Raw genomic sequence first — 27,392 nt, forward strand, 5'->3', positions numbered from 1 at the left:
CCTGAGCTACTATCTACCTCATTGGAGAACCTCGGACTATCTTTGATCGGACTATATGGCTTTATCTTGCACTAAATATTATTCCTTTATCATGCACCTGCACACTGTGAATGGTGCGATTGTAATCTTGTATTGTCTTTCCGCTGACTGGTGAGCACACAACAAAAGCTTTTTACTGTGCCTCAATACACTTGACAATAAACTCAACTAAATTTCATGTAGCACTAATCTGTGTTTTGTCAAATCCACAATCGGGCTATTTTCATATAAATGCTTTCATAATAAAATATTTTCATAATAGATGCTGTCTCACCCGCTGAGTTTCTCCAGTATTTTGTCTACCTTCATATAAATGTCGATCTGTTGAATTGAAAGTTTGTATGATTGACCAAGTGAAGTACTGACAGCTCAGATTCCATCAAAAATGTGCATTCTTCAGTCGTTCTTCTTCACTATCTCCAGATTTTGGAATATATCTCTTTTTTGTGCAAGTTGTTGAAATTTCAGTCTGGGTTAACCAGTGTTAACAAGAAAAATGCTGCAGCACTCCAGGACCCATGGATGAGATACTGGAAAATTGAAATTTAATAAAACTGGAATAGTTGCATAAAATATTATTTTTATATTAATACAGTTCTGTCCAGAACTAAAGCTATTTTTGCCCAAGCTCTGTCAAGTGAATCAGACCAGATTGGGCATGCAGCCAGAAATATTTGGTTCACAATGTAGATTTTGCACATGAACGGCGAGGTAGAAATTTCTGGTGCAGAGTCGAAGTTATGCATTGTTCTGCAGTATAATATCAGAGTTGCACAACATTCGCTTATTGCTGTGCCCTGCTATTCAAAATATTTTAGCTTCTGTATCAACTAAACTGCGCATTTTTGGATGAATTGGGCTGAAATGTACAGGAATAGACTGGCGTCATTACTCCGCTAAATACCACCAAGTTCAGGATTCCTGTGTGAATTGCCGCAAGTTTGCAGGGAGTTGGTGTGAAAATAGGATAATACAGAATTGGTGTGACAGGTGATTGATGGTCGGAGTGGATTCGAAGGGTCTGTTTCCAAGCTGTATCTCTAAACTTTCATCCTTTATCTCCAATTTGTGTTTGAAAAAAAATCATTCACTCTGTCACACATCACATCCCCAGTTCGACAGTCTACAAATGTCACAATTACCATCCTGGATGGGGAGTGAATCTGTACTGAATTCTCATTGTGCTGATATTAGTAGTTAAATTTTACATTACAATTCAGAAAAATGTATATTTCTTTATGCATATAATTGTGGTCATTTGTTAATGGGATATCAGATTTTTTTTCAGGTTTTGGGGAAAATTTTACTAGTAAGCAGTGTGGAGTATTTCTGTCAATCTTTTCCATTTATTTGGATGAAGATGAATGCTTGTGTGATAGCTGACAGCTTGATATATTTCCCACTAATCCAAGTTAAAGACCGTTTCCCTCAGAACTGGATTTTCAAACTGGATATTAAGAAATCTAAAAAGATCTTGGAGAAGCCAATGAAATCTGTCTTTGGAATAATATCCTCGGATTTCCAATAGGATTGGATGCAACATATTCTTGTGAGCATCACATCTCACGAGTTCTATGTGCCATACTTTTTCAGTCTTTTGGCAATTAGCTCAATTTGTTGTTGCTCTGTAAAATATTGGCCATCTCTGTGCATTTGGCTCAATTTTTCCCCACTAATCTGTATGTATACAAACATGATGTATACAAACTGACAATGAAGGTTTAGTAGACTGTATTGCTGATGAAAGCACTGCATTCCTTTCTTCCCTTCTTCTGGGAAAAGGACATTGACTGCGTGGGAAGTTTACTTAGGCGGTTTCTATTCCAAATATCTATGGAAAATTTTACAGGGTGAACAACTGATGGGTAGTGATGTAAGATTTTGACTGCTGTATCTACATAATATATCACATCAAATAGTGACTGAAGATGTACATATTTGTCCAGAAATATAACAATAATAAATGCATAATGCATTGACTTTAACCACAGACTAAATTTAACGCTTGCACCCTGAAGTAACAATCTAATAATTTTATACTAACTTCTTTCATTTTGTTTCTCTTTATAAATGCATTTCGCAACATGCAATGGAAGATTTATATTTTGTGTACATGTACATATATTTTGTGTATACGAACATATACAAAAACCTAATTGTGTACGTACTAATCATAATATCATAGTTATGCTTCAGTACTTCGCTGCTTCCTCCCTCTCCTGTGTATGTTATTTAAATATAATATAATGTAGATATTGTGAAAATTAGGGAAGAATATGTGACCTTAAAAATGTGGACTGAAGTGAACCTGTGCACACCTGTCCAAATATCCATAATCCTCTCATCTCACTTGAACAAATCTTACATTGTCCCTGGTGCTGTCTTTCAGGTGAGACTCAACCAATAAGTAAAGCAAGTTATCTTGGCCGTTGTGGAAACCTGATTGTTATGTCTCCTATGTCACAACAGTGAATACACTCCAAAGACACTTCACTAACTGGAAATCATTATTGAACATCTTGAGGTTAAAAAATGTGTCAAAAGTTGCAACGGGTTGCTTTTCCACTTCTCCTTGATGCTCCGTATCCCTCTGAAAGGGTCAATGTTCTTGCAGTATGGAATGAGTAGTTCAGGTTGTCATTCTAAAGATAGTTCAAGACTGTCAGGAAAGCTTTGTTACTGGTCTCTGGGAATGGACTAATCGTTATTGCTTGCACCAACATTCGATGATTGCTGCCAGGGAAAGAAGTACGTTGATTGATTAAATCACAGGGCCTTGTGTACAGTGAAAATGCATTTTTGAGCATTCTGCAGCTAATGTGATATTTCATCCAATAGTACGTGATAATTGTCATGCCGGGCCATTGCACGAGAGAAATAGAACAGGTTTCTAGTTGATACATTTATATGTCCGTATTGAAAGTTTGCTTTTTATTATTTGATTTTTACATCATCATTGTGCTGAGCAATTGAGCAGAAATATTCCAATAAAAGCTTCATTAGGACTTGACAGAATATTGTTGAACTAATCTAGAACTCATGAACATCCTGCATGTACAACACAGGAGGAATGCTTCTGCAGTGCAGAGGAAGCAAAGGTCTGAACTCACCAACAGCTTATTTGTGTTGTGTTATTAACTTAACAAGTGTTCATAAATAACCAGAACCTATTCCCAGTGTTATTTTATGTGTGGATCATTTACTGTAAATCCTAGCACCTATTTTCTATTGTGCTAGGCATCATAATTAAAAAAATTGAGAAACCTTTCCCAAGGAATTTGTGTTTTTCTCAAATGAAAATCAAATGTCAATTATCTGATTCATTAAGTTAATCAAATGCAAATTCAGAACAATAAGTAGTACATGCTTAACCACAGTTTATTGTGGCAAATCAGAGCCATACATATCAGAGGATTTGAGAGAGCTTCTCTTTCGTTGCATTCTAAAATATAGATACTTTCAGTCAGTGAAAGTAAGCATGCTGGTACAGCAGGCAGTGAAGAAAGCAAATGGCATGTTGGCCTTCATAACAAGAGGAGTTGAGTATAGGAGCAAAGAGGTCCTTCTGCAGTTGTGCAGAGCCCTAGTGAGACCATACCTGGAGTATTGTGTGCAGTTTTGGTCTCCAAATTTGAGGAAGGACATTCTTGCTATTGAGTGAGTGCAGCGGAGGTTCACAAGGTTAATTCCCGGGATGGAGGGACTGTCATATGTTGATAGAATGGAGCAGCAGGGCTTGTATACTCTGGAATTTAGAAGGATGAGAGGGCATCTTATTGAAACATGTAAGATTATTAATGGTTTGGACACCCTAGAGGCAGGAAACATGTTCCCGGTGTTGGGGGAGTCCAGAACCAGGGGCCACAGTTTAAGAATAAGGGGTAAGCCATTTAGAACGGAGTTGAGGAAATACGTTTTCACACAGAGGCCGCCCTCTGAGGCAGAGAGTGTGGAATTCTCTGCCTCAGAGGGTGGTGGAGGCCGGTTCTCTGGATGCTTTCAAGCGAGAGTTAGATAGAGCTCTTAAAGATAGCGGAGTCAAGAGATATGGGGAGATGGCAGGAACGGGTTACTGATTGTGGATGATCAGCCATGATCACATTGAATGGCGGTGTTGGTTCAAAGGGCCAAATGGCCCACACCTGCACCTATTGTCTATTGTCTACTTTCGATGTGCAAGAACTGCCTTTTGAGAAATCCTTATTTCATAATTCAATCTTATTAACCTGTATAACCTTAGATGCACACATTAGGAAATCAAATGATGTTTAGACGTTATGAAGCATTTTAAAATTAATTCAGTAGTAGCAGCAATGGAACAAGTAATGCTGACATTGAACAATATGCTTGCATCACTCTTGGAGAGTTGTACTCACAAGAAAGAACATGAGAAATGTGGACAGCACATTGCAGCAGTGGTAGAGCTCCTACCTCACAGTGCCAGAGACCTGGGTTTGATCCTGATCTCGGGTACTCTCTATGTTCAGTTTGCATGTTTCCTTGTGGTTTACTCAGGGTGCTCCACTTTCCTCCCACATCCTAACAACGACCTAGGTTAATTAGCCTATATAAATTGCCTCCTGTGTGGAGAATGGGTGGGAAAATGGGATAACATAGAACTAGTATGAATTTGTGAGCTATGGTCCACAAGGACTCGGTGGTCCGAAAGGCCTGTTTCTATGCTGTATCTCTAAACAAAACAAAATCTGTATGAAACCCAGTAGAACATAGCTAAAGGCTTTAAAAAAAATAATTGTCTGTAAGCAAATAACCATTTAGGGGAAAAACTTTCTCATGCTCAAATGACGGTTCTGCTTTCAGGTTTTGGAAAGTCCATGGGTATTCCATTGCACATCAGTTTTGTGTAAAGTACATTACTTCAGACAGCGATTCCACCTTGTGCAGATAAAGGGAAGTGAAAGCTTTGTTCAAGATTGATAGGGGAAATTGCGGTTGAATAATAAGTTATTTCCTAACAGATTTATGCCTGGGTGTTTCATATTTGTACAGTAATTATTAGGGAAGCATGTTTTTTATTTTAGTTTCAGGTTTATTTTCCGTGAGCATGCTAATTTTTAATTGGTCCGAGGTTACGTGTGCCTAATGATTAACATACTTTTTAGTTTGGTACATTGTTGATGTAATTATCAGAAATTTAAAGTTGCGTAAAACAAAGAATACCGTTGATGGGATTCCAAATTGACATCAATACAGGACTACTTCCCCCTCCCCCTTCTATCCCCCCCCCCCTTCTTCTCCCCCTCCCCACTCCACCTCATCTGTGAAACACGGTGGTAGGGGTGTTATGGTCTGGGAATGTATGGCTGCTGAAGGTACTGGCTCACTTATCTTTATTGATGATACAACTGCTGATGGTAGTAGCATAATGAATTCTGAAGTGTATAGACACATCCTATCTGTTCAAGTTCAAACAAATGTCTCAAAACTCATTGGCTGGCAGTTCATTCCACAGCAAGACAATGATCCCAAACATATTGCTAAAGCAACAAAGGAGTTTTTCAAAGTTAAAAAATTGTCAATTTTTGAGTGGCCAAGTCAATCAACCCAATTGAGATCTGAACCCAATTGAGCATGCCTTTTATATGCTGAAGAGAAAACTGAAGGGGACTAGCACCTAAAAACAAGCATAAGCTAAAGATGGCTGCAATACAGGCCTGGCAGAGTATCACCAGAGAAGACACCCAGCAACTGATGATGTTCATGAATCGCTGACTTCAAGCAGTCATTGCATGCAAGCGATATGCAACAAAATACTAAACTTTCATTTACATGACATTGCTGTGTTCCAAACATTATGGTGACCTGAAATGGGGCGACTATGTATAAACACTGCTGCAATTTCTACATGGTGAAACCAAAATGTATAAAAATGACCTTTATTAAAATCTGATAATGTGCCCTTCAACCACATGTGATTTTTTTCTATTACAAATCTCAAATTGTGGAGTAGAGAGGCAAGTAAATAAATGATGGGCCTGTCCCAAACATTATGGAGGGCACTGTTCACAATGTATTTTACCCTTTCATCGGATGTCGATGCAGTCAGAGCCAACATTTAATGTCTAACTCCCGATCTCCATTGAAGAGATGGTACGAATGTGGGTTTCCGTGGACACCAAACAAATTCGTATCTTGTACAGTTGCTAGTTTGCATGATCCACTTGAGTTTTACTTGGATTGAATTGTTGAGACATTCCTGCTGAGACTAATCCTGAGCACACCTGGAACTAACCACAGAGATAATTTGATGCATGGAACGTGTTTTGACCCTAACTCTGCCTTGACTTGGCGTGTTACGACTAGTTACCGCCTGAGCTGATCTTGGCTAACTAAAGCTGTTCCTGCTGGCTGTTAACAGTAGGCACTGTGCCCTTTGATTAGTAATTGCTGCTTGATAACCAGTGACTTTGCTAGAAACCTGAGGCTTTTTAAAACATTTAAAGCCTTTTTATTTTCCCTAAGAGAGATTTTTGATTACTTGAAAGAAACAGTACGGAAACATTTGCCCAACTTGAGTCATGCCCACCAACGATCACCCATTCAACCCGCCACTTCAACTTGGACTTCCACTGTTACGCCGATGTCACCCAGATCTACCTCGGCACCAAATCCCCCCACAACCCCCCCCTCTCCCATATCAACTCCTGTATCTTTCCTGAATGATGGCCGATTTGGAAAGGGGGAGATGCAACGAGACCTGGGTGTCATGGTACACCAGTCATTAAAAGTAGGCATGCAGGTGCAGCAGGCAGTGAAGAAGGCGAATGGTATGTTAGCATTCATAGCAAAAGGATTTGAGTATAGGAGCAGGGAGGTTCTACTGCAGTTGTACAGGGTCTTGGTGAGACCACACCTGGAGTATTGCGTACAGTTTTGGTCTCCTAATCTGATGAAAGACATTCTTGCCATAGAGGGAGTACAGAGAAGGTTCACCAGACTGATTCCTGGGATGTCAGGACTTTCATATGAAGAAAGACTGGATAGTCTCGGTTTGTACCCGCTAGAATTTAGAAGATTGAGGGGGGATCTTATAGAAACGTACAAAATTCTTAAGGGGTTGGACAGGCTAGATGCAGGAAGATTGTTCCCGATGTTGGGGAAGTCCAGAACAAGGGCTCACAGTTTAAGGATAAAGGGGAAATCTTTTAGGACCAAGATGAGGAAAACTTTTTTCACACAGAGAGTGGTGAATCTGTGGAATTCTCTCCCGCAGAAGGTAGTTGAGGCCAGTTCGTTGGCTATATTTAAGAGGGAGTTAGATGTGGCCCTTGTGGCTAAAGGGATCAGGGGGTATGGAGAGAAGGCAGGTACAGGATACTGAGTTGGATGATCAGCCATGATCATATTGAATGGCGGTGCAGGCTCGAAGGGCCGAATGGCCTACTCCTGCACCTATTTTCTATGTTTCTATGTTTGTCAGCTATAAAAACCTGGATGCAACATAACTTCCTCAAACTCAACAGCGATAAGACAGAATTCCTCCTCATAATAATAATAATACATTTTATTTATGGGCGCCTTTCAAGAGTCTCAAGGACACCTCATAGGCTCCAAAGCCACACTCAGCAAAATCAAAAACCCCACTCTCACCATCGACGACACCACTGTCTCCCCATCTCCCCAGGCCCGCAACCTTGGCGTGATCTTTGATTCCACCCCCTCCCTTGAGCCTCATATCCGCCATGACATTAAAACCTCCTTCTTTCATCTCCGCAACATCGCCAAACTCAGACCCTCTCTCACACCTCCCGCTGCTGAAAGACTCATCCATGCCTTCATCTCCTCCCGACTGGACTATTGCAACTCACTTCTCCTTGGAATCAGCTCCACCTACATCAACCGACTCCAACTGGTCCAGAACGCAGCCGCCCGACTCATCACCCACACCAAATCCTGGCATCACAACACTCCAGTCCTCAAACAACTTCACTGGCTTCCCATCTCCACCGGATCACCTACAAAATCCTATTCCTCACCTACAAAGCCCTCCACCATCTGCCCCCCCCCCCCCATATCTCACTGACCTCCTCTCCCCCTACCAACCCTCACGGTCCCTCAGATCCACATCAGCCGGTCTCCTCTCCATCCACAAGTCCAACCTCCGCAGTTTTGGGGACAGAGCCTTCTCCAGGGCAGCTCCCAGGCTCTGGAACTCCCTCCCCCAACTGATCCGCAATTCCGTGTCCCTCACCATCTTCCAGTCCCGCCTCAAGACCCATCCAGTCCCATCTCTTCATCTCTGCCTATCCTTAGCCCCACCTCCCCCTCCCTTTTCATCTGTGCATTAATTGCCTCATATTGTGTTTTGTATTGAATTTTGTCTTTACTTTGTGTACTAGTCATGTCTCTACTATTTATTTCATTCCCCTTACATGTTTTTCCTCTACCTGCTAAATCTTTGTACGGTGTCCTTGAGACTCTTGAAAGGCGCCCATAAAATAAAATGTATTATTCACACTAGTTCCATGATATCCCACTTTCCCATCCATCCATACACATTGGGGGAAATTTACAGAGGCCAATTAACCTGCAAACCCATGTCTTTGGGATGTTGAAGGAAACCAGAGGACTTGGAAACCCTTGCAGTCACAGGAAGAACATGCAAACTTCATAAAAGACAATTTCCAAGATCAGGTTCGAACCAAGGACTCTGGTGCTTTCAGGCAGCCGTTCTACCAGCTGCACCACTGTGCTGCTCTGATAGATGGTGAAAATCAGGAATGTCAGTGGTGATTTGGGTATGTCAGGACACTTAAAATCATTTTATACTAAAGTGTCTTGTCCTTTCTCCTCCATGAACATCAATTTAGTTTGGTTTACGATCAAAGTAATAATAACAGTCCCAATCTTGACTCTGAATTTCATTCAGCTGTTTTGCTACTAAATATTCAGACCAACTTTACACTTGTACACGTAAGACTTACAATGCCTCCAGTTTTTCATAATAAAATTGAATTTGACTGGATAGAGGCAGAAAAGATAAAGTTCAGCAAATTGGGCTGAGAGTGCTGTAGGGCAGAGATTATTCCTTGTGATGACATACTTTGATTAGGTGATGAATTGTTGCTAGGAGACTTGAAGTGAACATTGAAGTTGCCAGGTTGCATTATGGATCACCTCTGATAACACCGATACAGGAAGCTAATGAAGCTTGTTAGTTCCCTGTTTTTTGTTAATCCAATCTAATGGCAACCAGTTGTGATCCTTCCCTCACTGTCAGGTTTACCTAGTCACTCAGTGAATGCTGCCATTTTTCGGAATAGCAATCCTCAATGACATTCCAGTTCCTAAAATCATCCTTTCCATTCTGTACTGCATTCATCTGTGTGGAGTTCAGTTGTATTTCTCTTCCTCTGACCCAACATCTTCCCCACACCTCATCAAAACTGAGCATTTGATGGAACGAAGGGCATTTGGTTGGGAATGTGCGCAAGGGTAGGCTAAGTAGCTGAAGTACAACCGCCAACAGAGGGGAATAGAGTAGCAAACTGTCAGATTTAGGCATGCCAGGATTGATGAGATGGGTGAGGTGCTCAGAAGACTTTAAAAACTAGAAAGGGCCAAGCCACTAAGAGATTCAAGTATATGGAAGAAAATTAATCCATTAAGTAGGTCTATGAGGTTGGAGTAAATAGAAAGGCTTAGGTAGGTGGAGTTTTGTAGAGGGTGGAGAATGAGAGGGCAACCAGCAGAGCGATGGCAGTAACGTGGTGAAAAAACGGAGGCGAGGCGAGTCGCAGCAGCGCATAGATAGGCGTTGTCATGGAAGTGTACGGTAAGTGACCACATTGAGGTACTGATAGCTACAGAGTGGAATGCCAAGATTGGAAGCGGTGTGGTTCAATCTGAAGCTGAGGTCAAGGAGGGAAATGGAATTGGTATAGGGCACACAGATTATAAACGGGCTGTGAGATTAGACTCTATAGTATCTTGGGTGGTACGTGTGTCCATTTTGTTGAGGTTTTCTCTCTAATTTTTGGAGGAATAAGAGATATTGTGACAATTGATTAAAATCCATAATGGAAACCAGACACTAGTTCTACGTTTCCCACTTTCACATCCACTCCTACACATTAGGGGCAATTTTTACAGAAGCCAAGTAATCTACAAACCCGCACGTCTTTGGGATGTAGGAGGAAATTGGAATACCCGTAGTAAACCCACAAAGTCACAGGGAGAACATGCAAATTCCACGCTGACGGCAGCCAAGGTTAGGATCAAACTCTGGTCTTGTCTCTGGTGCCATGGGCACATCAGGTCTACCAGCTGCACCACTGCGCCATGCAGGAGAAGGCAGAAACTTGAATCGTGGGCAGATTGCAGAGGTGGGAGAGAAGGGCCCTCAGTACAAGGCACTATCTGCTGAAAGGGAATAATTCTACACTTATCTCAGCGAGCACAAATGTGTCGGGAGACTCCATTTGACAGCGATGTGTTAATTAAGGTATGCCACATCCTGCAGCTCAACTGTAGTTACAATACAGTGTTGTCACTGACAGTAAATTGGTTTTGAACCTCTGCGCTGGCAAATCTTTCCTGTTGGTTTTCGGGACATAAGAACTGTATTCCAAGTTGCAAGACACCACCATTCTTGGGATGTAATTTGGCTGCTTCAGAAAATGCATCTACCTCTCCCTTGGAAAAGAGCTGTGAACAGCACCCACACATTGCTTCTTGTGGATGTTATGCTGGGTTACAAATGTTCGTTTACATTGTGTGCTGTATTCACAGCCTCATGTAACACATTTTTGACTTTGCTATTTATCTATAGTTTATTTTTGCTATACATTATTTGATACATTTCCCAATGGTACTTAGCTATCAACTCTTTGCTTAAAAATTCTGATTTCCTGCCTATTTAGAAAAGTTCAAACTCAATGTATCCATTATCTGCTAATATGATGTGAACTTTTTCAATTCCCTTGAGTTTGCCAACCTTGTCAAATAACTCTTAACACTGGTGGACAACTTAGATGCAAGAATCTGCAACTGCTGGAATGTTTTCTGTTTTTTACTGAAGGAAATTGTTCCACATGTATTTGCAGTTTAATTATTCTGGTTGAACTCTATTGCAAGAGACCTGTCATTAAGTGATTTAACCAAAACAAAAATGCAGAGTTGTAAAATTACAGTTCTCATTTCAGTTATATGTCTCTTGCCATTATCTATCTATCTATCTTTTTATATTACTAAAACTCTCATCTTGACCACTTCCTGTCTGCGTTGTAATTAAATTAGTGCAAAAACGAGCCCCCATAGCGCTACGATTTTTCGCCACCTTACTCACCATTCTCCTCCACTGCGTCAAATAAGTTTTGTTCCGAACGGAGAAATAGTACAAAAGTTATGATGGTTTTCAAGGTTCCCCCCCACCACACCCGCCTTCCCCACACCCACCATCTCCCATCCCACACCAGCCCCCTCCCTCACAACCCACCTCCCCACACACCACCTCCCCCACACCCCACCTCTCCTCCCCCACACACCCCTTCCCCCACACTCCTCTCCCACACACCCCCATCTCCCCCACACACCCCCTGCCCCACCCCCCCACACCCCCTCCTCCCCTCCCCCACACCCCCTCCTCCCCTCCCCTCCCCACACTTCCCCTCCCCTCCCCCACACACACACCCTCCCCCACACACCCCTTCCCCCACAACCCCCCCCCCCCCTCTCCCCCACACCCCCTCCCCAGAGTGGTGGAACATTGCTTTGGGGGAACGGGATGCGTTGGGGGAACAAGTGAGTGGTGGAATATTGCGTTGGGGAATGGGTTGCATTGGGGGGGACCAGGCCTCCCGTGTGAGTGGGATCCAACGGGTCCCACTTAGTCTACTAATCATTATAAATGTGATTAATGAAGGCATTTTCTTACACAGAGAGGGAAACAATTAGAAATACAGGTCCAGCACCCTTTGTTCCGAAGCCTGCCAGATTAACCGAGGTCACGGCTTCCAAGAGGAGTCGAATGGTCTGCCTAGGCTGCGGGGGGGGCCGAGATACCGGCCCGTAAAGCCGGCCTCAGAGGTTGGTCATGGGAACGGATCCGCTGGCTCCGGTCGGACGGGGCCGGAATTACAGAGCCTCGGCCGCAGGGGGGAAATTCGATCTTCCGATTACAGGGACGGCTGTGGATGTTCCGATGAGGTAGAGATCAGCCGCCTCACCCTGCCTTGGCACCACATTTTTGGGGGGTCTTCCAGGGGGGATTTCAAGTGCACCGCAGTAATTTTGTCCCTTTTAAAGGTTGCCGGATCATCATTTGGCAGAAAATTGATGGTGGACTTGTACTTGTCCAGTTACAGTTCTGTATTATTGAAGTGAAATGTGACATTGATATTAATAACCGAGCTGTGTGGTGCACCAGCAAATGTTTGTCCAGAAAAATATGCAAAGCATGTATGGGATCTAAGAGGAAGGAAAATTTGTTAGAAAATGGAGCAAGATTTTCTACGTTTGAAACTGTTAAAGTAATTGAGCTCACAAAATATTTAAAGGGCAGATTAATTGCAACATAAAATAAATTTAATCCTTGACATTTCTTTGATATGCTGAATGGTTATTATATTTTGAATAGTTGACTTTTCTTGTTTAATGTTTATTATTAAATAATGCTCATTTCCGATTGCATTTAAAATGGAATAAATTGAGTACATAAATAGACAATCCAATGGTTTTAGTTTCATGGATATAATTAATATTTTCACAACATTCTGGAATCATTGAAATAATCTGTGGTTGTAGAATGCTTTAAAATTTATGGAAACTGCAAGGAAATTCCATGCCTTCACAACAACAACGGATAATTTGAAATTGATTTTCACATTTGCATTTTAATTTTGCTGTACAATGATTTGAATTAAACAATTTTAGTTACATAGGAAAGTACATATTTAACATTGAAAAGCATAGAGATCAGAAATGTTTGTCACGGTTTTCATATTATTCCTTTGTTAAGGAACCGAGTCTGCTGGTTGTTGAAGCAGAAGTTAAGAAGATTATGAATGTCTTGACTTGTGACTGATGGTAGCTATGACTACCTGAAGTAGGATTGAATTCTAATACATGAACAACTTATATATTTTTGAGGTGAACACAAGAATATAGGAGCAGGAGTGGACCACCTGGCTGCAAGCCATTCAATATAATCATGGCTGACCTGTGCTGGCCTCATCTCCTCTACTGTGGCCCATTCCTCATAACCCACAATTTCTTCATTTATCAAATATTTATCTTCCCCACCCCCTACAAAAAAAACCAACACAATCGTTTAGTAATCTTTTCATTGCTTTGGTTAATTAAGAGTCGGCATGATTCGTTATTTCAATTATGATGATTTTACAAATTGCACCTTACTCCAGCATGTTCTTGAAAGGAAATTTGATTTTTTTAATGAAATGTGTTGAATTTCTGAATTAGTCATTTTTTCATTGCTGGACTGTTGCAAGGAAGACAGGAAAAATAAAGGTTCACTGAATTATTAATGAAGATGCCGTGTTCTGTCTGCTTCAAATGACATGCCAAACGTTTAACTGTTTGCATCAAAAGAATATGTTGGTGCAGAAACTTGTTATTGGAAGAATTTTTATTTATCATTGACTTATACATTGACACATCCCTTTTTTTTCTTTCAGGTTTCAAGTGCCCAATTTGTTCAAAATCTGTAGCTTCCGACGAGATGGAGATGCACTTTATAATGTGTCTCAGCAAACCACGACTCTCCTATAATGGTACGGTACCAATTACTTCTATGTTCACAGTGTATATGGCTGTTTCTTTGAAGATTGTTGACAGTAGATACATGGAATATTCTGTGAAGTGCTTTGGAATAGTCTGTGAAGTGCTATCATATTGTTTACTATGTTTACATATTCTGTTGTGCTGCAGCAAGTAAGAATTTCATTGTTCTATCTGGGACATATGACAATAAAACACTCTTGACTTGATATGTAGACAGAGAAAGCCAAGGCAAAATGTCGAGGAATAGTAAAGTGTGAATCTGTATCAACGGTCCTTGATTTGCTCAGTTTATGAAACTTGTCATGTTAATTGAGGGAAATGTTGGGCTTCATTTCTTCCCGAGGTGGTAGAGATCAAACCTGTATCATCATTATGGCAGGTTTAAAAAAGTCTTATTATACGGTCTCCTGCCAGGAATTTCCAAAACATTTCCATGGATGACAGAGTTAAGGAAGTAGGCTACTCATTTAATGTCCCAGCACATTGAGAGCATGTGCAATGTTTCTCTATCTTTTGGGCTTGTTCCTCAACTCAGGATTAAATATATCAAAGTTCAGCATATCAAAACTAAATAAAAACCATGGAGCAAGACAGTGTTGTGGCCCCCACCCATGCTCCAAGTCTGGTCCTGCTCTTTGACTCGAGCCTATCTCCATTGCAAGCTGCTTGGCATTTCAGTGGCACAGATAAATACAGATTGATTCCACTCCTGATTAAGCACAGAACATTGGTATGTTGAATCTTGCGTTTTCTCCAGATTGTTTTGAAGTGGTAACAGCATGGCTCACAGTCACTTCATTGAAGGAGTTATCCTTGTTTGGGTGAGTGTAATTGAGAATTGCATCAAGGATAATACTCTTGGAAATTATTCCTTATTTGAATGATACAGGGGGGGGGGGGGGGTGAGGTGGGGTTGATGAAGAGAAACATATCAATGCTGTTAAGTATAATGGAATTTATGTTTTGTACATGTTATGTCACTTATAAGTGCCATGTTCGTACATGCAATGGGAGTGTTGAAGCAATTCTGACTGGTCTGGGTACAAAACCACGCATACATGAACTATTTACTGTTCCTTGGAGTTTGATAAGTGATGTAATTACAGACTTTCATGCTTTTTAATCTATTTTACTCTAGTCATTATGATATTCTTGTGTTAGACCTAGAAATGTGTCCATTCGAAGTCAGAATTTTTTCATTGAGCAATCTAGTACACGTTTCAGTGAGAGCTAACACTAATTGTGAAGATCGTCTTTTTTTAAGTGTGATATTGTGCTGCTTGTTAGTTCAATTCTTCCAACATCCACTGTACCCAAATATTATGCCAAATGCTCAAAATGTCTTTCCAGTGCAAATTTCAAACACACAGGTGTGACTTAAAGGGTCAGGCTCACCTGTCGTTTAGAAAAGAGTAATGTACACAAAGCCTCAAATGGACTTGACACAAACTGAGATCACAGTCGCCATGCTTCCAGGTGGTTTCAATTTGTTTCCCATTAAATATAAGTGGCCAGAAATGCTAGAAGAAATCCTGCAATAAGAGAAGTGGTTCAATGCTTGTTCGATCAGAAGTGGGTGAAAGTGGGAGTTTGCCATGGATGATTGCTCTCATTGCAATACTGCTCTTTCAGGAGCTTTGGAGTGCAGCCAAATGTTCTGTCTGGGCATTGATATAAAAGTTGCCTACCCAAAAAAAACATGTTGTGACCTCTGGAAACAAAAACTGTAAGCTCATATAAGTGCACGCACTATTCTAAAGTCAAAGTCATCTTCGCTCGCAGATTCTTATTGCACAAAGTAAGACGTTGTGGTTTTGCAGATAATGTAAGCATAGGAACAGGATTGGCTAACGGTCAAAGAAACAGATTTGTGATAAACAGTCATTTTCAGGTTGGCATGCTGTCACCTGTGCAATCACAGGAATCATTGTTGGGGCCTTCATTATTTACATTATGACCTGATCAAACAACCAAGTGTTGTTGATCACATTGTAACCACATTTGCTGATATTACCAAGATACCAAGTTGTAAGGACAAAGAGTCTTCACAGTAATATAGGCAAGGGGGTAAACATTTTGCAAATGGAATATACAAGATTCAAGAGAGTTTATTGTCATGTGTCCCAGATAGGACAATGAAATTATTGCTTTGCTTCAGCACAACAGAATATAGAAGGCATGAATGCAGAACAGTGTCCATATACCATTATATAAATATATACACACATGAATAAATAAACAGACAATGGGCTATTAATGTTCAGAGTTTTGTATGAGTTGAGTTTAATAGCCTGATGGCTGTGGTGAAGTAGCTATTCCTGAACCTGGACGTTGCAGTCTTCAGGCTCCTGTACCTTCTACCTGAAGGTAGCGGGGAGATGAGTGTGTGGTCAGATTGGTGTGGGTCCTTGATGATGCTGCCAGCCTTTTTGAGGCAGAGACTGTGATAGATCCCCTCGATGGTAGGGAGGTCAGAGCCGATGATGGACTGGGCAGTGTTTACTACTTTTTGTAGACTTTTCCGCTCCTGGGCACTCAAGTTGCCGAACCAAGTCGCAATGCAACCGGTCAGCATGCTCTCTACTGTGCACCTGTAGAAGTTAAAGAGAGTCCTCCTTGACATACTGACTCTCCGTAATCTTCTCAGGAAGTAGAGGCGCTGATGTGCTTTCTTTATAATTGCATCAGTGTTCTCGGACCACGAGAGTTCTTCAGAGATTTGCACGCCCAGGAATTTGAAGCTCTTGACCCTTTGCACCAACGACCCGTTGATATAAACGGGACTGTGGGTCCCCATCCTACCCCTTCCAAAGTCCACAATCAGTTCCTTGGTTTTGCTGGTGTTGAGGGCCAGGTTATTTTGCTGGCACCATTTGGTCAGTCGGTCGATCTCTCTTCTATTTTCTGACTCGTCCCCATCAGTAATACGTCGCACAACAGTGGTGTCGTCAACGAACTTGATGACTTTCCACCAATTCGAACAGTCTGGTGTCTGTGAATGAGGAAGTCAAGGATCCAATTGCAGAGGGATGTGCAGAGACCCAGTTCTGCGAGTTTGGTAACCAGCTTGGAGGGGATGATTGTATTAAATGCCGAGCTGTAATCAATGAATAACAGTCTGACATATGAGTTTTTGTTGTCCAAGTGGTCCAGAGCGGAGTGGAGAGCTAGCGAGATCACATCCACTGTTGATCTGTTGTGGCGGTAGGCGAACTGCAGTGGGTCCAGATTTTAATCGATGTAGGAGTTGATTTGCGCCATGATCAACCTCTCAAAGCACTTCATCACCATTGATGTTAGTGCCACTGGTCGACAGTCATTGAGGCACGTCACTTTGCTCTTCTTGGGCACCGGTATAATTGATGCCCTTTTAAAGCAGGTGGGAATCTCAGACCTCAGAAGTGAGAGGTTGAAAATGTCCGTTAAAACTCCAGCCAGTTGGTCCGCACAGGTTTTTAGAACACGGCCGGGTATACCATCAGGTCCAGGTACTTATAAGATGGAGAAATGTGAATTTGTTGTTTTTGAAAGGAAGAATAGAAAATCCAATGTTGTTTCATCGTGCTGTACAGACCGGTTTGTCTTTGCTTTCCATTTGCTTTCTGAAATATTTTCTGTGCTCTATCGAAATACGGAGTTAGCATAGAAAGCAATTAGTAACGTGTTATCTCAGAGATAATTCACAAAGTAAATTTCTGAGATAAGGTTGTTTAAGGCAGATGAAGAGGTTTTTACTTAACTCAGAAGATTCAACTTTGGAATTTTCTAACTCAGGGCACTGAAACATTAAATATGTTCAATGCTGAGAGGGGTTTGTTTTTCCATTATAGGAGTGGAATCAGGCAGGATAGTAGAAGCCAAGATCAGATCCAAACATGATCACAGGGATGGAAAACTAGTCTCAAAGGATGCATGGCCAACTCTTGCATATGTTTGTCATGTTTTACAAAAACACATGCTGTGTTTCCCAATTATTGAGACTATGTTGAGAGTAAATGATGGAACTGTGTCTGTGAAGACAGGAGTGGAAGAGTGATTCAGGAACACAGGAACTGGCAGTGAGGTTGTCATGGCAGTTATTAGGATGCTATGTTAGCTTTGATTTTCAAGGAAGTAAAGTATGTATCAGCACCTTTTTTTGTCAATTTGGAATTGGTTGGTTAGTTACTACCAGAAGGTGCTACTTCAATATTATCATGTTGTAAACTTGTAACTGTACTAAATAATTACAAGAATATAGTTAAGCAAGTACAACAGTGATTTTGTTCCCTTTATACCAATTCTAAAGGCTTTTTAAAATTTTAATCAAGATTAAACAAATCATAGGTAGACACAAAATGCTGCACTAATTCAGTGGGACAGGGAGCATCTCTAGAGAGAAGGAATGGGTGACGTTTCGGGTCGAGACCCTTCTTCAGACTCGACCCGAAACGTCACCCATTACTTCTCTACAGAGATGCTGCCTGTCCCGTTGAGTTACTCCAGCATTTTGTGTCTTCCTTCGATTTAAACCAGCATCTGCAGTTCTTTCCTCCACCTTTCACAAATAATAACTTTGTATTGAAAGTATGAAGGATTATCATAAAATCACATGAAAACGTGAAATCAATCATGAAATAGCTTTGATTTGGAATATAAAATACCCAGAAATAGTGTGTGGGTATGTTTTGAGAATAACAAGTTAACAAAGCTTTTCTTTGCAACACCAGACAAATTGGCTATTTAATGGATTTACTCATGCTTGCCTTAAGCCTCTTCTCATAACCAGTTCCATTTATAAGTTTTGAATAAATGAGCAATTGGTCATTCGAGTAACTACTTACTGGGATGGAAGAATCTTTGAGACACTGAAATTGTTTGTGATCCTGTATCATAGCAAAAGGATTTGAGTATAGGAGCAGGGAGGTTCTACTGCAGTTGTACAGGGTCTTGGTGAGACCACACCTGGAGTATTGCGTACAGTTTTGGTCTCCTAATCTGAGGAAAGACATTCTTGCCATAGAGGGAGCACAGAGAAGGTTCACCAAACTGATTCCTGGGATGTCAGGACTTTCATATGAAGAAAGACTGGATAGACTCGGTTTGTACTCGCTAGAATTTAGAAGATTGAGGGGGGATCTTATAGAAACTTACAAAATTCTTAAGGGGTTGGACAGGCTAGATGCAGGAGGATTATTCCCGATGTTGGGGAAGTCCAGAACAAGGGGTCACAGTTTGAGGATAAGGGGGAAATCTTTTAGGACCGAGATGAGGAAGACTTTTTTCACACAGAGAGTGGTGAATCTCTGGAATTCTCTCCCGCAGAAGGTAGTTGAGGCCAGTTCATTGGCTATATTTAAGAGGGAGTTAGATGTGGCCCTTGTGGCTAAAGGGATCAGGGGGTATGGAGAGAAGGCAGGTACAGGATACTGAGTTGGATGATCAGCCATGATCATATTGAATGGCGGTGCAGGCTCAAAGGGCCGAATGGCCTGCTCCTGCACCTATTTTCTATGTTTCTATGTATTGTCAGGTTCTCAGCACAGAAGATATAGTCGCTTAAATTCTAAGCCACTTCTTCTGGTAGCCAGCTCTTCAAAAAGTAAATCTGACCATAGTAGATTTTAGGAATAGGTACAGTTTAGTTGCTCAATCTTCTTAATTTTAACGGTCCCACTGAGATAGTTAAGTGATTCCACTTTATGACTTTTCTATGTCCTGATCGTGCAGACTTTGTGCAATTGCGGGTTCAATTGTAAGATCCCAACCACTTGTAGAAGCTGCCTTTATTCTTGGTGCCAGGCTGTTTAATCATGTTAGTTGCTCTGATCTGCCTTAGCCTGAAAACAAAAAAGGAAAAAAAAAGAGAGAGAGAGAGAGAGAGCACGAGCACTTTTTTGTCTCATCTTTAAGTGGCTACAATGACATCCTGCCATCAAGAGGACCTCATCATTGACATTATTTAATGGCAGAAATTCGATCAAAAGGTCAACTCCTTATTCTTTCATTATTCATTTGCAGCCAAATGATATTGCATAATAGTCAAGGTTGTGAACTATGTACCATTGGAAGTTTCTCTTCCCAACTACCCAGACCTAGATACCATTCCGAAGGTCAAATCATTCTCCTGTCAAATTTGTTTTTGGAAAGAATGAGTGCAGGTGGGGCTCTTTGACGATGTACACTTGAGTGAACTAACGAATATTCACATTCCTCCTTGATCTCGAAGTTAATTGTGAAGGCTTTGGTTGCTATTAAGCTCACTTAGTCACAGAGCCAGTCAGCATGGAAAACCAGGGTTTACAGGGTTTCCTTTATTGTCATTCAGACCGAAGTCTGAACGAAATTTCGTGCCTGCAGTCATACATACATACAATAGAATAAAAAAACAACAATAAACACATATTAATGCGCCGTCCCAACCAAATGCATGCCGACCAAAATGCCCCATCTAAGCCAGTCTCACTTCCTTGTGTTTGGTCCATATCACTTTAAACCTTTCCTATACATGTACTTGGCCAAGTGTCTTTTAAATCCTGTTATAGAGTCTTCATGGTTGGTGGGTGTGGAAGGATTGGTTTCCTCCGGAAACCTCATGCATTACCCTTCCTTCAAATCCTTACTGCTTAGGAAAGATATCTCGGAGAGTGCAACCATACTTCCTGTGGGTCAGTGTGAGAATGAGACAGCAACTGGTTATCTAGAGAACAGCTGTGATAATGAAGCACGCACACAAGTTTGGTTTTAACACTCTTAAAGGAAGAAAACACATGATAATTTCTTCAAGCAAGGAGTTTCCATTTTCAATTTTTTTTTCTGTAAACTTGTCAATGCTGCTTAGCGTACAGAAAGTGCCTACAATTTAATTGTGTAGATGACAATGTTTTCAAATCATTGTACTTCATAAGGAATACACTAAATTGCATATTTGTTGGAATAATTTCTTTTTGTACATTGTAACACACAGCAATATCAAAATGACCTTCAATACGTGCTCGAAATTGCTCTCTGCCTCGAGATAGTACCCATGGCCCTGTGCATGTTTCATGGTTGGAAGTATATAGTTAGCCTTGAGAAAAACTAATTAAGGATCACAAAGTCACATGGATAATTACTGTTCTTTTTATATACTCATCCTTGTGGAATCCTTGAGCAGATATATTTAACGGAAAAAGTTGCTTGGTTTTAAAAAAAAGTTTATCTTTGCTTGACAAAACTTTAAAGAGAACTGTGAGGCAAATGACTCACAGCAAACTGCGTCTCTGTTTAAATAGTTCAGGAAACAAGTTAAAGTGAATACATCCAGTAAAAACAATAATTTCCCCCCAAAAAGTGCAATAAGTGAACAGGTTCATGGATAATAGACATGTCTACCTTCGATTTTCCAGCATCTGCAGTTCCTTCTTAACCAGGTTCATGGATAGGAAATGTTTAGAAATATATGAGCCAAATGTGGGCTGATGGGAATTGAAATTGAAGATTGAAATTGGTTGGCATGGATAAGTTGGGACTGTCTCCCTTCTGTTTTACTCCGACTATGATTAAGTGAAGTGTAGTAACATATACATTATCTGCATAAAATCAGTCTCTGTCAGGCTATAGCTTTCTCACCATATGTAGTCGTTCCAAGATGATTACAGATTGTAATTGTTACTTTACAATTCGTGAAGAGGGAAAGAATTTTCATTTCTCTTTACAGATGGTATGTGAAAAATTCCCATAGATTTGCAAATCCCACAGGATTTATGTGAAATAGCAGTAGACTGAAGTATTGTGCTGCTCAAGGTATAAACTCGCATTATACTGACTGCCATATTTCTTGCCAAAACAGCAATGTGCTACGGAATTAATCACTAAATATATGATGTGAATTTGCAGACAGAGTTTAGCTTTGGAACTGAAATTTGTGTTAGGGATTAGGTATACAAATTCAAAAGCCCCCATGTATTAAAAATGATAGCGGTGACACAGTGGTGCAGCTCCAGCAATCTGGGTTCCACCCTGATCTCCCATGCTCACTCTGAAATTTGTGAGCTTGCTTTAGGAGCACATGGGTTTTCCCCAGGTGTTCTGATTTCCACCCAAATCCCGAAAACATGCTGGTAAGTCAATTGGCCACTTTAAATTGTCTTTAACAGGTGGATGGCAGGAGAGTTGGTGAGGAGATGATGGGCGTTTGAGAGGGAATTGGTTACAAGGTCATACATGTAAGGATAGGACTGATGGAGCAGTTACGAGAGCTGCCATAGATTCAATAGACTGAAAAGCTTCACAGCCTTCCTGCAACCTTGGGAATACATCTCAGCAAAAGTTGGTCTCCAATTTGTTGACGTGCAGCTTTTCTTTCCCCAGAATCTTGTTCGTCGATATATTCGAAGTATTTTTATCACCCAGAAGGTGGACAGGAATTGGCAAAAGCCATGTCTTCCATCTATTATTACATTCCACCAATGGGCATTCTGCTCCATTAAGGAATTATTAATTGACAGTTAAATATAGAGAACAAAATTCCAGTTTACCGCCTTACACTGTGGGATAAAAAATGTGCAATTACCAATATTTCTGGATCATTGTGCTAACTAACAATGATATGACTCATCTTTTTGAGGAATATTCCATTCAATCCCTGAAGTGTGGTCTTTGATTCAGAAACCGCACACTGGTGAATGTAATATTGTTTTTTTTGTTCTTAAACGGAAAGCTATTTGAGTTAATTTCCTGTTTCATCACTAATCTGTTATTGCTACAATGTGAACAGGAATGCTTTCAAACGCCCATAACTTGGCTTAAGTGACAAATGTACATATGGTCAAAGCGAGAGAAAACAACCAGATCCATAAAACTGGCGTCAATCCTTAATGATCCAATCAATCAATCAATCAATCAATCAGTCTGTCTGTCTGTCTGTCTGTCTGTCTGTGTCTGTCTGTCTGGCTGGCTGGCTGGCTGGCTGGCTGGCTGTCTGTCTGTCTGTCTGTCTGCCTGTCTGTCTGTCTATCTGTTCTTGACCGGTTTTGGCCATCTGTGCTGCGATTTCTGAGAGAACGCCGCCAGCTACGGCCATCATTTTTGGCCACCTCGCTCAGAGCACCCCTCCGCCGCATGTGTGCCGAGGAATTTTCCAGTTGATGAAAAATGACAGAGATATTAATGATTTTACAAAATTCCCCATTCTCTCTGCTGCCCCCGCTGGCGGCAGGGGGGATGGACTATAAAACCAGGAAGTGGTGTGCCTCAATTAGTCTGCAAGCTGGAGGAAGGCAGAGGGTCACGTTTCTCTGTGCTGTGAATAACACTGAACACATGTCCACACAACTGTGAGTAAGTACCCTTAATGTGGTTTGAAAATGAAAATATGGTTAAAGTAAAAATGCTCTGCCTGCAAATGGTTGTTTGGGGGGTTTGGGTTGAAATAAAAAGGCACTCTCTCTCCCCCCCCCCCTCTCCTCTCCCCCCCCCCCACCCCTCTCCCCTCTCCTCTCCCCCCCCCTCTCCTCTCCCCCCCCCTCTCCTCTCCCCCCCCCTCTCCTCTCCCCCCCCTCTCCTCTCGCCCCCCCTCTCCTCTCCCCCCTCTCCTCTCCCCCCTCTCCTCTCCTCCCCCCTCTCCTCTCCTCTCCGCCCCCTCTCCTCTCCCTCTCCTCTCCACTCCCCCCCTCTCTCTCTCTCCCCTCTTTTTCTCCCCCTCCTCCCCTCCATCCCCTCCCCCACTGTCCCTCCCCTAAACCCCCCTCCCCTCCACACACCCCTACCCCCTTCCCTCCTCCCCCCCTCCCCCTCCCTGCTCCCCACCTCTCCCCCTCACCTCACCCCCCTCCCAGCACACCCCCTCACTCCCCCATCTCCTCTCCCCCCCCTCCTCTCCCCCCCTCCTTTCCCCCCCTCCTCTCCCCCCTCCTTTCCCCCTCTCCTCTCGCCCCTCTCTGCCCCCTCTCCTCTCCCCCTCTCCTCTCCCCCTCTCCTCTCCCCACCCCCCCTCCTCCCCCCTGTCCTCAACCCCCTCTCCTCTCCCCCCATCCTCTCCTCTCCTCCCCTCTCTCTTTCACCCCTCTTTTTCTCCCCTCCATCCCCTCCCCCACCGTCCCTCCCCTAAACCCCCCTCCCCTCCACACACCCCTACCCCCTTCCCTCCACCCTCCCTGCTCCTCACCTCTCCCCCTCCCCTCACCTCTCCCCCCCTCCCCTCACCTCTCCCCCCCTCTCTCCCCCTCACTCTCACCCTCTCTCTCCCCTCCCCTCCACCCCCACCTTTCCCCTCTCACCCACCCTCCCTCTTCTCCTCCTCGCCACCCCCTCTCCCTCTTGCCCCTCTCTCTGTGTCTCTGCCCCTTCTCTCTCTGCCCTCACTCTCTACCCCCCCCCCCTCTCTAGATGTGACTGCAAGTTGGGGGCTATGTGTCAGTAGATAGGGTGGTTATGGGGTAAAAGGAGCAAATTAATAATATTAATATAATATCAAGGGGGGTAATTAGCGTGAGTGCGGGGGGGGGGGGGGGATTGTTAGTGTGTGTGACGCTGCATGCCGCCTCCCCCCCCCACAACCGCACGTTGGGGGAACAGACCCAACGGGTCTGCACTTGGTCTAGTATATTACTAAAACTATCATCTTGTTTGTTAGTGAGTCTGTCTGTGTGTGTTTCTTGCCCTGAATTACACCAAAACGGTACACGATAGCGCTACAATTGTTGGACCACCTTACTCACCATTGTCCTGTGGTGTATCAAAGTTTCGTTCAGATTTATGTTATATTTTACAAGTTATTCACATTTTTTACTTTAATAAGTCCCACTTTGAGAAAAAATTCTTCCATCTGCACTGGGAGTTACAGCTATAACATCACAATGGGAATGTAGCCCTGCCTGCTACAAAGTTGCAATCCCAGTACACTGAGTTCTAGCAGCCCTAGCAAGTGCAATTGCATTTTTTTTTAAAGTTTAAAATGAGAAAGGACGAATAAGGGAAAATAAGCCGCCCCTGCACAGTTGGGGGCGATGGGTGAGTGATGGAATATTGTGTTGGGGGAACGGTGTGGTGGAATATTGCGTTGGGGAACGGGTTGCGTTGGGGGATCAGGCCTCCCATGTGACACGGACCCAACGGGTCCCACTTGGTCCAGTCTTTAATAATCATTATTAATGATTTAATAATTATTTAAAATAGATAAATAAATAGTTGTTATCAGTAAGTTGCCAACGGCCATCAAAGTCCTTGTGATTAATTACTATACTTTAGGATAGAGAATCTGGTACCTTCACACCTTCTGATTTATATGTGGTGGGGCAAAGTGTGTATTGTGGCAGCCATTCTGGCTCTACCAGTGAAGGACAGCCATGTTACTCAGAATTCTCTGCTTCCCTTAATACATTTTGTTTCGCACTTAAAAGGTCGTGCCTCAAACAGTTTGGTACTCCATTCCATTCTCAACCAGCGATTCAAATCTTTATAATTAAAGGGAGCTATTAATCTCTATAATTATAGTGGATCTGCAATAGTGAAATCAGAATGAATAATCTTGACACTTGCCTACCTCGTGTAGTCTGCCAGCGCCTACTTGTAATGATTCGGTCGCCATTTATCCTTCCATTGGAATTATCAATGATTGTTGATTCCACAGAAGGGAACAAAATGCTACATGTGTTGTATCCTGTTATGAAATGATTGGCTGTGGATTAAGATATTTTTAAAAACCTATCGGAGCAGTTTACGAAGCTCTTGTGTGGTGTGGCAAAAGTAAATTGAAAAAGCACGGCAGCTTATTTAGCCAAAAGAAGAACAAGGCTTGCTGTGTTATCATTTTTAAGACAACATTTAAAAAAAATTGTGCTTTTCTGTTCCCTTCATTTTTGTTTCCATTAGCAGCTCTAGCTGTTACTGTTTAATTTATTGCTACACCTTAGATGACATCTTTTCATTAATGGCAGATATATTCTGATGCTGACATTCTTAAAAAGAAGTTACAAGTTTGTCCAAAATTGAAAACTCTTCCAGCTTAACATTCTGCTTCTGCTTGCAGCTTTTCAACTTTGCCAACCTAGGTCAATTGTCTCTAAGCCTTTCTTACACTGTCTTATGTTTATCTTCAGTCTGATCCCCCTTATCTCTGAACAAATCTTTGCTCCATTGCTCCTTCCCTCTACCTGTCCTCTGGGCACTTTGTTTCATCTTGGTGCCCATTATTGTACAAAATTGTCATACCAAATTACCTTTAACTCGCTGCAGAGCATTCCTATCACTCCCATCCCCCTCTTTATTTCCCTCAATCCCTACATCATATGTTCTCTTCCACCTACACTTTGATTCTTCTGTCACTTCCCTATGCTCAGGAATAATTTACTGTTGCCTGTTAACCTCCTAGCACATGTTTGGGGTATGAAAACAAATTGAGCCTCATCTCCAAAGTGCACTATAATTACATACTGCATAATGAAGGAAATCAGGAGAGCACAAAGGGGGCTTGAGATAGGTCTGGCAGGTAAGATTAAGGAGCATCAAAAGAGATTTTATGTTATGAGAAAAAGGGTAACAAGAGAGATGGGTAATAAGGCACCTTAGAAACCAAAGTGATCATCTATGTTTGGAGCCACAGGAGAATAGGCCTATGAATCCTCAATGAATCTTGATCTGTTTTTACCACGGAGAAAGACATGAAGATTAAGGAACTTGGAAAAGTTAGTGGAGATGTCTTGAGGACGGCCTGTATTGCAGTCAAGGAGGAACTGGATGTCCTAAGAGGTATGAAGGTAGTTATAGCTCATAGGCCAGATAAGATTTATCTAAGGACATTGTGAGAAGCTAGAGAAGACAGGAGTCCTGGCTGAGATACTTGATTCATCATTAGATACGGGTGAGGTGTTGGATGACTGGGAGGGTGGCTAATATAGTGCTTCTATTTAGAAAATAGGGAAGAAAAGCATGGGAACTATAGACCAACAAGCATAACATCTACGGTCGGAATGTTACCGGAGGGGATTCTGACGGATAAGATATATCCCCACAGCCATCAGGCTATTAAACCTGGCTCGGACTAAACTTTGATTATTAATAACCAATTATCTGTTATTTGCACTTTATCATTTTATTTATTCATGTGTGTATATATTTATATTATAGTATATGGACACATTGATCTGTTTTGTAGTAAATGCCTACTGTGCTCTGTGTGCTGAAGCAAAGCAAGAATTTCATTGTCCTATCAGGGACACATGACAATAAACTCACTTGAACTTGAACATGCATTTGGAAAGAGGGAATGATTAGGGATAGTCAGCATGGTTTTGGTGTTGAAGATTTTGTCTCATGAATTTGATAGAGCTTTTTGAAAAAGTATCCAAAGAAAGTTGATAAGGGCAGGGCAGTAGACATAGGTTATATGGACTTGATAAGGTTCAGCATGGTAGGCTGTTCCGGAACGTTAGATTACATCTGATCCAGGGAGAGCAAGCTAACAGGATACGGAATTGGCTTCATGGTAGGAAGCAGAGTGTGGTGGTGGAAGGTTGTTTCTTGGACTTGCGACCCGTGATTAGTGATGGGCCTTGAGGATATGGTGTTGGGCACGTTGTGGTTTCTTATCCACATCAATGATTGGATGAGAAAGTACAAGGCATGATTAGTAA

General features: G+C 41.9%; 1 protein-coding gene across 2 annotated transcripts in view; it reads left to right on the forward strand.

Annotated features, from left to right (window-relative positions):
- The window catches only part of znrf1 (zinc and ring finger 1), a 195,639-nt gene that overhangs the window by 103,238 nt on the left and 65,009 nt on the right, over nucleotides 1-27,392 (forward strand). For both annotated transcript variants that reach the window (XM_033036165.1, XM_033036164.1), the window contains one exon: nucleotides 13,695-13,790. In XM_033036165.1, the coding sequence (XP_032892056.1) occupies nucleotides 13,695-13,790 (96 nt within the window). The remainder of the gene's footprint in view (nucleotides 1-13,694; nucleotides 13,791-27,392) is intronic.

This window comes from Amblyraja radiata, chromosome 17, assembly GCF_010909765.2.
Source record: "Amblyraja radiata isolate CabotCenter1 chromosome 17, sAmbRad1.1.pri, whole genome shotgun sequence".
Lineage (NCBI taxonomy): Eukaryota > Metazoa > Chordata > Chondrichthyes > Rajiformes > Rajidae > Amblyraja > Amblyraja radiata.